General features: G+C 45.9%; 1 protein-coding gene across 1 annotated transcript in view; it reads right to left on the bottom strand.

Annotated features, from left to right (window-relative positions):
* Positions 1-103: 103 nt before the first annotated feature.
* The window catches only part of LOC137380421 (collagen alpha-1(VII) chain-like), a 177,709-nt gene continuing 166,309 nt past the window's right edge, over positions 104-11,503 (bottom strand). The window contains exons 39-45 of the mRNA XM_068052349.1: positions 9,165-9,230; positions 6,263-6,376; positions 5,100-5,126; positions 3,184-3,228; positions 3,028-3,099; positions 1,361-1,412; positions 104-140 (exon numbers count right to left, since the gene is read on the bottom strand). Of these exons, the coding sequence (XP_067908450.1) occupies positions 118-140; positions 1,361-1,412; positions 3,028-3,099; positions 3,184-3,228; positions 5,100-5,126; positions 6,263-6,376; positions 9,165-9,230 (399 nt within the window). The 3' untranslated portion in view covers positions 104-117. The remainder of the gene's footprint in view (positions 141-1,360; positions 1,413-3,027; positions 3,100-3,183; positions 3,229-5,099; positions 5,127-6,262; positions 6,377-9,164; positions 9,231-11,503) is intronic.

Raw genomic sequence — 11,503 nt, 5'->3', positions numbered from 1 at the left:
CCAGGAGAACATCAAATTCTATGGAATGTGATTAAGGAATGTGTTATTGAATATCAACAGAAAAATTAAAAAGAAAGTATTGAATTTAGCACTGAAACACTTGCCTTGTCTCCTTGTTCACCGTGAGGTCCTCTGGGACCCTTAAGAAATAGGAGAGATTAACAGTAAAACACGGAAGTTTTGAGATGTGTGTCACATTTGAGGCGCCCCATATGCACATTTACATGTCATGCTTTTTTTAAACAAAAAGTATTAAAAAAAGAGAAAGAAATTTCCTATTTGTTTATCCTAACTGTAAATTGACTCAGCTGGCCTAATTTTTAAACTGTCGCAGAGGCGGGACCGGAGGTGGACTGGCCCACAATTTCTCACCACCGGCCTCCTATTGGCCCTCCAGCCTCAGGAACCCGCCCGCCGTCCTTAATTGGATGCCAAGCGTGCACCCTGGCCACGAATTGGCCTGCTTGTCAAAAATCGGGTTGGGCGTCAGGCGCCCTTACAATGTGGGGTCGTGACCTGGAAACGCACCCAACATCGGGGTCCCAACACAAGAACAAAAGTTCAACCCAGGATCTTCCAGAGCGCAGTTAACCTCTAACTGACCTCAGGGAAGTATAGTGGTTTAGGTCTCATGGTCGTAGAGCGAGGCACAATTTTACACATGGCTGTGCCTTAGCAACAGAATAATACTTTGTATGTCGAATGGCTTTATGGTCCTTCTGTGTAAAATGGTGCATCCTCCATCACACAGCGAGAAATTCTACGGGAGATATATTACTCTGAAGTAACAACGCAAATCCTAAAACTTATATTATTATGGGCAGGGGCGTAGGTGGGGATGGGGAAATAGAGGGATAGAGTGGATTGGATCACCACTGGAGGAGTGTGGTATTCCTTCAACACCGAGCAGGGGGGGTCGCCACAAGGCCTCGCCGCCACCGGTAATATGGGACGAGGACTTCTTGGCGTCGAGGCCCATGGCGGGCCTCTCCCAGAGGTATTTTCCGGGCACCCCCTGCCACGACCCCTGATGTCGGAGGCCTGGTAAAATTCATCCCTTTCTGTCAAGGGGTATGGGGAACAGGAAGAAAAGTGCAGGTGAGACCAAGATCAGATCAGCCATGATCTTACTGAATGGTAGACCAGGCTCAATAGGGTATGGCCTACTCCTACTCCTATTTCTCATGTTCTCCCCTCGTTCTTTCTCTAATGCACTTAGGATCTATGGGGTGAAATCAGACTGTAATAATAGAGTATGAATACTTTAACATGTTTGTATGAAAACTCTTTCTTCATTAATTTAACAGTAGTGTGAACCCATTTAGTTTGTTGAGATTTGTAATGTCACTAACCCGGTCACCTGGTTCTCCTTGGCGCCCTGGTGGTCCTGGGAAACCTTCACCCGCGTTGCCCTGGAAACACAGAAAGGAAATTCCAGCAACTATTTTCAGAAATGTCATTTCTTAAGCATCCCTGTTTTTCTTGAACCACTGTGTAGTTAGTTCTTTCACAGTTCCACTCCAAAGTTCCATCTTGTATTGAGGCAGCTCAAACCATATTACAATTATACATGGAGGGGCTACCAACCTCGCTTCGACTCAAGGTAATGAACAGGCGTTGTGGACCTTCACCAGCACCATCCCTCTCCCACTTTGTGAAGCAGATTACAAAGTATTGGCAGCAAAGGAGCCAAGCTAACAATTGTTTAACAGTTACAAATCGTGGATTTTATTTCCAGCCACGGAGAGTCCCTGGTGCTCGGGAAATCTGTAGATGCTGGGAATCACCAAACCACATCCCTCGGCTGTACTCTACGCAATCACCAAACCACAATCGTAGCCTGTACTCTACCCAACTCCAACTGCATTGGTGGCAATATCTATCTTCGTCACTGCCAACACAGCAGCCTTTTCCTCTTAAAGGGGTTTTGTAATCTTCTAAAACATACTTGTACTACAGTTCATCATTGCTGGCCTTTTGCAGTGCTGCACAGAGGATACCAGCTATACAGTCGGAAATGTCTAAATCCTTTTATCATTACTGATCATTATAAGTCCTTATGGAAAAGCCGCCTTCGGTTCTTGATCTCATATTTTCGGAATACCAACCCTACGGTTCCCTTTACACATCTGGCTGTTTATTAACTGAGTCCAGCATCCTGACCAACCATGACCCTTCCTGGCAACTGTGAGAAAGGAATGTAGTGCCTTTACCCAAAATGCTTTTGGAAAATAGGTCAAGTTGGACAGCAAAGGCTCATGGGAGTGTTGACGACCAAAAAACCAGCAGAGCAGCTGGAAAGCTGTAACTATGGCGATGTAAAGGAAGAATGATTGCCTTCAAGTTCCACTTAGTAAATTAAACATCTTGTGAAAGCCTTGGGACTGTAAGCATCCCTTGGCCTGGTGAGTGACTTGATCATATATTCAGACCCATCACATAGAATGTCCAAGATAAGGCAAGAATTAGGAGAAACATCTCTCTAGCACAGAAAGATACTGCAAATGGATACTCAGGCTGAATAATTGTACGAGACATGCAGGAAAACCCAATATAAGGAAAGCTGAGCCTAGAGTTAGGCAGAGCTCCCAGGGTGGTTCGTGACACCAGTGACATTTGCAAGAGGAAGACTGATCATCTTTTGCATCGTGAGCACAGATATTGATGTTATATTTCTTATTTCTATTTTAGCATATTACTTGTAATTGGTTCTAACATTTCTGTTTAAGTAGGTTAATAAAATTATCTTTATTGAATCCAGTGGCAGAACTCTTTCTTTAATTGATACTGAGTGGGCAAGTAAGATTAAACTACCCCAAAGAAATTCATTCCAGCTTTTGTGACAAACTATTCCAGCTCTTGATCACCTTCAGTGTGAGCAGGGACCTCCTAGTGCCTGTCCTAAACTTGTCCCTCACAGCCCTGACCCTGTGCCCACCTCTCCTGCTGCCCTGGGAATATTGTTTCTGGTTTATCTTCCCGATCCTATTGGCCTTTAAATCAAGAATGAAAATAATGCATATTTACCTTGTCACCATTCCGTCCTGCTAGCCCAGGGGGTCCTCTCGGTCCTGGGCTACCAGACTCACCAGGACTTCCCTTGAAAGAAAATGCATTGTTAGTTCTAACTAATGTAATGCAGGTTCCTTAATTTGAGTAGTGCTCCAAATGCTTAATACTCACCGTTCGGCCGGGCTCTCCTTTCTGACCTGCTCCGTCCACCGAATACTGTGGGAAAAGTCAAATTATCAATAGGTTTCTTTGCTCTGCTTGTCCGTTCAGTTCAATATGCCCCTTGCTGCCACGCAACATCCCTACTGGGCTGGGAAAGTGGGAGTGGGCGCAGTTTGATAGTGGGGTCAGACTGCGCCCACTCCCACTTTCTATCTCACACATCCTTTGCCCAGCTGGTATGCTGGTGCAGTGTCGATACCCCACCAGCAACATCACCTCAAACATTATGCGCACTCCCCCGCAGGAGATTATTGTGGGTGGATGGTGATGTGAGCAACATACTGAAAATGAGACTGTTTTGCTCTAATGCATTCTCTTGCAGCCTCATGAACACGGCGTCTGGGCTGCTTGTATTGCTATCACCTCCAACACTGAGTGACTGGCAAGAGGTGTGACTTACAGAAGCTGAACCACCTGATATCAGGACTTTGCCCCACTTTTTAACTGAATACCCGAGTTCTTCCCTGCTAAAGTGTGCAAACCAATCACTATTGAACCAATACATTGAATAAATCCTTGTACATCTATCAAATCTTAACAGGGACAGGGTTGGAAGATGCAATTTTTTTTATTTGTTCATGGGATGTGAGTGTCACTGGCAAGGCCAGCATTTATTGCACATCCCTAATTGCCCTTGAGACGGTGATGGTGAGCTGTCTTCTTGAACCGCTGCAGTCCATGCGGTGCAGGTATACCCACAGTGCTGTTAGGAAGGGCGTTCCAGGATTTTGACCCAATGACAGTAAAGGAACAGCGATATAGTTCCAAGTCAGGATGGTGTGTGACTGCTGCCCTTGTCCTTCGAGGTGTGGGTTTGGAAGGTGCTGTCACCTTCATCAAATGAGATGTAGGAATATATTTTCCAATGTTAATGTTTATATTGTTAATGGAAAACATGAATAAATCAAACCTGGCTGTGTTTTACCTTCTCAAACCTAACAATATAACATCTAGTGCTGAGAAATAATGCTGATTGTTCAGTTCAATTCCTGTGAATCCATTGTGTACTCTAGGTGCAAATTTAGAGAATGCCAAGTGTTGGTGTAATATATAAACCTATAACACAACCTAACAGGGTAACATGCATGCCTGGGATCCAGCCAAACAGGGCACCAGGAAGCCCCAGGACGCAACCTAACTGGGCAATGAACGGGATGAGTACCCGACCACATACAGGGCTAGTTGCAGCAATGGAATTCAATTGAACAAGGCAACAGGAAGCACTGGGACTCATCTGGACAGGTAAACAAACAGTCCTCAGGCACAGCCATATGGTGTCCCTCAGATTGAGATAAATTAGAGACACAGCAGACTTGAGATTTGGCCAGTTGGAGAGACAGGAATTCCTGGAATCAAAACAGTTGCAGAGTCAGGCATTTGTGGAAAGAAGCCATGTGTTCAATGTGAGATAGTTCAGATGATAATATTCATAATATGGAGCCTTGCCTGTACAATTGGTATCAGCAAACCCTGGAGGGATGGTGGGTGTAGCTCCTGCTGGTAAGTGTCCATATTTGGATGGACTTTGGGTGAGGACAGGACAGTATTTGGCTCTAAAGGCCTCTGTAAACTGGCCAACGGTAAGAGTCAGAAACCCAGCTAACATAGGGCAAGAGGGAGAGGCCCAGGTCCCAACCGCAGAGGACTGGATTAAATCAAGTATGGCGAGGAGGTAGCCCTGGGACCAGGCACCTCTAAACACACAATGTTTAGGCTTTCACTTGAAGGATGAGCATATGGACCCGACCCCAGCACGAGTCACATCCTTCGAGAGCGAAGGGCAGAAACAGGAGCAAAATAAAAAGGAAAACCAGACACTAAAATAAATCAAATTGAGATGATGATTGAATGAAACATTCACTTACTCTCTCACCTGGTTCTCCCTTTTCCCCCTGTAACAGAACGAGAAACATACTGAGGAGCACATTCCTCGAACAACTTGTCTCCAGAGAAGAGTAAACTATTCGTTTTACAATGCCATCGTATAGAATAGGACACTCAACACTCTTCAAACAATTCTGGTGGCAAACAGTCAACATTGACTCTATTCAAGGCACAAGTACATTATTACAGACAATACTGAACTCCCTGCTTTAAACTGATTATTCCGTAATTTTCAGTGACTTTCAGAGCAGATAGGATCTCACTGAATTGACTTCTGGGTCAGGGTGCGAGCTGACTAGGATGTATTAAACATAGGAACAGGAATAAGCCATTCGGCTGCAGAAGCCTGCTCCACCATAGATTTAGATCACGGCTGATCTGTACCTCAACTCCATTCATCTGCCTTTGCTCCATATCCCTTGATACTCTTACCTAACACAAGTCTACTGATCTTGGTTTTGAAAGCTCCAATTAATCCTCAGCATCTACTACCCCTTGGGGCAGAGAATTCAAGATTTCTGCTCCTCTTTGTCTGAAAAGGTGTGTCCCCATTTCTCTCCTAAATGGTGGAGCGCTGATTTTAAGATTATGTCCCCTCATTCTTGATTCCTTCAACAGAGGAAATAGTTTCTCTGTATTTACCCTATTGAATCTTTTTAACATCTCAACAAGATCACCCTTCAACCTTCTAAAGCCAAGCAGTGCTATTGGCCAGGGAATAACCCATCTGCTCTTCTTTGAAATACTGCCATATGATCTTTTACATCCACCTGAGAGGGCAGACAGGACCCTGGTTTAACGTCTCAGCCAAAAGACGGCACCTCCAACAGCGTAGCACTGCCTCGGTACTGCACTAGGAGAGTCAGCCTAGATTTTGTGCTCAAATCTCCAGCGTGGGTCTTGAACACACGATCTTCTGACTCAGAGGGCTACCCACTGAGCCACAGCTGACATGTAACCAAGAAAAACCTCGAAGGGTATTCTTACAATGTCTCACTTCCTCGAGAGCTACCTGTAACTCATCAACAAGCGTTAAACACAACAGAACTATCAAGCAAATAAAGGGGACTAAGTGGGTGTTTCATATTTGCTATTGATTCAGTTGTTCCTGCAAAGGTATTTTCTTGCTGAGATGGTAACATACCTTGATAGACCTCCCAGGGAGCCCTGGAGGGCCGATGCGACCTTGTGGTCCTATTTGGCCGTGCAACCCATTTTCTCCCCTCAGTCCAGGAAGACCAGGTGGACCAGGAATACCCTGTAACAAAGGAACAGATATGTGTCGAAGTACCTACCATTTCTAATTTCTGTTTGGAGATTGCATCAAGAGCTAACAACAACATGCATTCATATAGCCCCTTTAACTTAGTAAAAATGTCCCAAGGTGCTTCACAGGAGCATTAACAAACAAAACTTGACATCAAGCCACATAAGGAGATATGAGGACAGGTGACCAAAAACTTGGTCAAAGAGGTAGGTTTTAAGGAGTGTCTTTAAGTAGGAGAGATAGAGATGTGGAGAGGTGTAGGCAGGGAATTTCAAAGCTGAGGGCCCAGGCAGCATGGCCACCAATGGTGGAGTGAAGAAAATCAGGATGCACAGAATTGGAGGAGCGCAGGGATCTCGGAGGGTTGTAGGGCTGGAGGAGGTTACAGAGGTAGGGATGGCTTTAGAGAGGGAGAGGTTACAGAAAAAGGGAGGGTTGTAGGCTTGGAGGAGGCTTTAGAGATAGGGAGGTAAGGTTCTATTACTAATCAACAGCACTAATAGGATTTTAAAAATTCATTCATGGGAGGTGGGTGTTGCTGGCTCGACCAACATTTATTGCCCATCCCCAATGGCCCTTGAGAAGGTGGTGGTGAGCTGCCTTCTTGAACTGCTGCAGTCCATGTGGCGTAGGTACACCCACAGTGCTGTGAGGAAGAGAGTTCCAGGATTTTGACCCAGCGACAGTGAATGAATGGAGATATAGTTCCAAGTCAGGATGGTGTGTGGCTTGGAGGGGAACTTGCAGGTGGTGGTGTTCCTATTCATCTGCTGCCCTTGTCCTTCTAGGTGGTAGAGGTCGCGGGTTTGGAAGGTGCTGTCGAAGGAGCCCTGGTGCGTTGCTGCAGTGTATCCTGTCGATGGTGCACACTGCTGCCACTGTGCATCAGTGGTGAAGGGAGTGAATGTTGATGGTGGCAGATGGGGTGCCAATCAAGTGGGCTGCTTTGTCCTGGATGGTGTCGAGTTTCCTGAGTGTGGTTGGAGCTGCACTCATCCAGGCAAGTGGAGAATATTCCATCACACTCCTGACTTGTGCCTTGTAGATGCTGGACAGACACTGGGGAGTCAGGAGACGAGTTACTCGCTGCAGGATTCCTAGCCTCTGACTTGCTCTTCCCCGGTATTTATATGGCTACTCCAGTTCAGTTTCTGGTCAATGGTAACCTCCAGGATGTTGACAGTGGAGAATTCAGTGATGGTAATACCATTGAATGTCAAGGGGAGATGGTTAGATTCTCTCTTGTTTGAGTTAGGCATTGCCTGGCATTTGCGTGGTGTGAATGTTACTTGCCACTTATCAGCCCAAGCCTGGATACTGCCCTTGTCTTGCTGCATTTCTACAAGGACTGCTTCAGTATCTGAGGAGTCGCAAACATTGCTGAACATTGTGCAATCATCAGTGAACATCCCCACTTCTGACCTTATGATTGAAGGAAGGTCATTGATGAAGCAGCGGAAGATGGTTGGGCCTCGGACACTTCCCTGAGGAACTCCTGCAGTGATGTCCTGGAGCTCAGATGATTGACCTCCAACAACCACAATCATCTTCCTTTGCGCTAGGTAAGACTGCAACCAGCGGAGAGTTCCCGCCCCCCCCCCCCCCACCGATTCCCATTGACTCCAGTTTTGCTAGGGCTCCTTGATGCCATACTCAGTCAAATACAGCCTTGATTTCAGTGAGTGATAACAAATTAAGAATTTCCAAGGCACCAAAGAGGAGATTGTGTTTTTGTTTCCTTAACAGAAGCAACACCATGGAAATGATCAATTCCAGAGACTGTGCACTCGAGTCAGGCAATAGGTGGGTCAGCTATCTTGGCATTGGGGTCCTCCAATCCTCACAAAGCAATGGAGCAAAATGGTGAAAGTTGTTTCTGTAGGGCTGGGATTTGATGCAGGTGCAGAACATAAACAGTTGTATTCTTTTCATTCATGGGGAATGCGGTACATCCTTCTTTCAGCTCTATGTCCAACTAGGCAACTTTCCCAAGATCCTGTTCCTGGCGTGGAGTCTCGCTCGGCCAAACTAAAGATGAGGGAGTGGGACATTCGCAAGCCACTGGGTTTTTTCCCCACCATCTGACAGCTTCAAGGTCACTTTTACTGGTACCAGCTTTTCAATTTCCAGATTGTTAAAAGATTAATTCAAATTTTCACATTGTTGTGGAGAATGTACATTCTCTGAATTACTAGTCCAGTCACATGACCACTACAACACCTATCATTGCCTAGATAGAAACTCAACTCATACTGCGCACTGTGAATTTTCAATGAAATGATATCACTCCAGAAAAGAGAAGGCGGTGGGTAGCCTTATAGAGGTCTTTAAGATTATGGAAGGGTTTAATAGGGTAGATGTGAATAAGACCAGAACTTGGGCCATGATTGCTGTCTACCCCCGGGGAAATCACTCCCCCCCCCACAACCCTGTCACCGGGGCCTGCCTGAATGACCCCGGTGACCCCCAACCCCATTCACCCATGCCGGCTTCTTCTCCAGTCCTCGGTACAGCTGGCAGTCGCAGCTGGTGTTGCAGAGCTGCTGGCCTTCCAATTGGCCGGCAACTTTGGAGGCGGAAGCTCGTCCCTCAAAGACTTAAAGGGCATCCCTGACGGTGGGCAGTTAATTGTCTGCCCGCTGTGAATTGGCTTCGGGGGTCTGACAGAGGGCCGATGCGGGGTCCCACCCTACCTTCTGGCCCATCGCCGAGACCCCTGTCACCAGAAAAAAATACAGCTGTCTGTAATTCTATGTATACAGTGAGAGCATGTACATACTGGATGACCTGGCTCGCCCTTTCTGCCAGGATGTCCTCCGCCATCGCTTACTCGGAAAAGTTCACCCTAAAAGAGGAAGAAATGCACAGATATAAATAAAAAGAAAGAATCTGCTCTAATATAATGCCTCTCACACCCCCAGGATGTCTCAAAGCCCCTCTCACGGACAATAAATTATGTCAACATATTCCCAGTTGAAACTATTCTTTTCTACTTAAAAAAAAAATTATATTATAAAGTTCTAGTCAGACCCAGCTGGAATACTGTGTTCAGTTCTGCACTCCGCATCTCAGATGGGATATATTAGCCCTGGAGGGGGTGTCGGGCAGATTCACCAGGATGACAGGATTCAAGGGTTAATGTATGAGGATAAGTTGCACAAAACTTAACGAGCATTATTTTCCTGGCATACAGAAGACTGGAGAGTGATCTGATCAAGGTGTTTAAAAAGCTAAAAGGATTTGATACAGGAGATACGGAGAAACTATTTCCTCTGATGGCGGATTCAGAAGGAGGGGACATAGTTTAAGATAATGCTCGGCCTTCCAAGAGGGAAATGAGGAAGCACTTCTTTACACAGAGGGCAGTAAAAATCTGGAATTCTCTATCACAAAGGTTTGTGGATGTTGGGGGTCAATTGGACCTTTCGAGACTGAGATCGACACATGTTTCTGTCAGGTAAGGATATCAAAGGATATGAAGCTAAGACAGGTGAGTGTTCATCAGTTACAGATCATCTAACTGAATGGTAGAGCAGGCTCAAGGAGATGAATGGCTGATTCCTGTTCCTATTATGCTCATCATGGTGAGGTGAGTTAGTGCTGGGCAATGAAAACGTTTCCATTTGAGACATCTGGTGTCGAGCACTCTCAGTTCAGATACAGTGCAATGGGTAACACTCCCTCTACTCTCCCCCAAATCTCAGAACAGCGCCTGCAACTGTACAAGTGGGGCATTGTTCTAATTTTCCACCTGCACCCCCGCCACTCCCGCCCCACACAACCCCCATAGCCCCCGAGTAAAAGTGGAACATCATTGCCAAATTGCGGGCAGTTCCATGATGTGACCAGGCTACAGGGACTGAGCACATTCAGTCTTCAAGCATAATTCTGAGTTTCCGGTCGCTTGCCATTTTAATTTTCCTTCTCGCTCCCAATCTGAGCTCCCTATCCTCAGCTCCCAACACTCTTCCAGTGAAGCTCAATGAAAGCTCGAGGAACACCACCTCCTCTTTCGATGAGGCACTTTACAATCTTCTGGCCTCAACATCGAGTTCAACAATTTCAGATCATAACCTCTGCTCCCACTTTTTTCGGACACAGCCTCCCATGCTGTCACAGTCCTTCCCTTTTGTTCTTTTCCCCCATCCCTCACCCCTTCTGTTCCCTGTCCCTGCCTCTGTACTTGTTTCCAGTTGTGATGAAAGGTCACTGGCCTGAAACGTTAACTCTGTTTCTCTCTCCACAGATGTTGCCTGACCTGTTGAGTATTTCCAGCCCTTTCTGTTCACACTTCAGACTTCCAGCACCTGTGATATTTTGGTCTCTCTACAACAGACTGAAGTCAGCCCAGGATTGTTGAACGGAAACTGCAGGTAATTAAAAACACTCTTCATTCAAATTTATGCTCATCAAGGTAAGGAATGTAAATGCTGCAGGATCTGGGACGCACCTACCTAAAGGGCGGTGGTATCAGATTCAATAGGAACTTTCAAAAGACAACTGGACATGTACTTGAAGGGGACTAATTTGCAGGATTATGGGGGAAAAGCTGTGGCATGCACAGTAAATTGATCAGCTCTTTCAAAGAGCCAGCACTGGAACGATGGGCCAAGTGGCCTCCTCCTACTTTTTGCAACCCATGTCAGCATCAAGCACTCCCAGCAAGGAGTTCCCTCTACACTGTTACAACAGAGCAAAGTCACACTAACGAATAGCACGTATCTCCCACATTTCCCATTCCCCCCCCCCCAACAACTCTCGGAGCCTGAGTGAGAATGCCCACCTACGCTGAATCAGCAGAGGGTGTGTACTGTAGAGTTGTATATACTTGTAACAGGATCAAAAGAGCCCCAAATGCTTTCCCTTAAGACCCTTCTAGCCGAGGGATAACCGTCATCCCATATTATTCTCAGATTATTTTCACTTGCTGTGTGTGTGAAGGAAGAAAAGGGAAGGAAAGCAACAGAAAACTGCAGGTAGTTTTCAGGAAGTGTCCAATTACAGGAAGCATCACAGTTTCTTGATAGGTGCTACTTCATACCAGTATTTTAAGGGAATACCTCAGAATGTTTTAATACCACACTAGAAGCTTTAATAAAGCCACAATTAAATCAAATT

This window comes from Heterodontus francisci, chromosome 19 (assembly GCF_036365525.1).
Source record: "Heterodontus francisci isolate sHetFra1 chromosome 19, sHetFra1.hap1, whole genome shotgun sequence".
NCBI lineage: Eukaryota > Metazoa > Chordata > Chondrichthyes > Heterodontiformes > Heterodontidae > Heterodontus > Heterodontus francisci.
The sequence above is the reverse complement of the archived record's forward strand: the minus strand, read 5'-3'. Positions and strand labels throughout refer to the sequence as shown.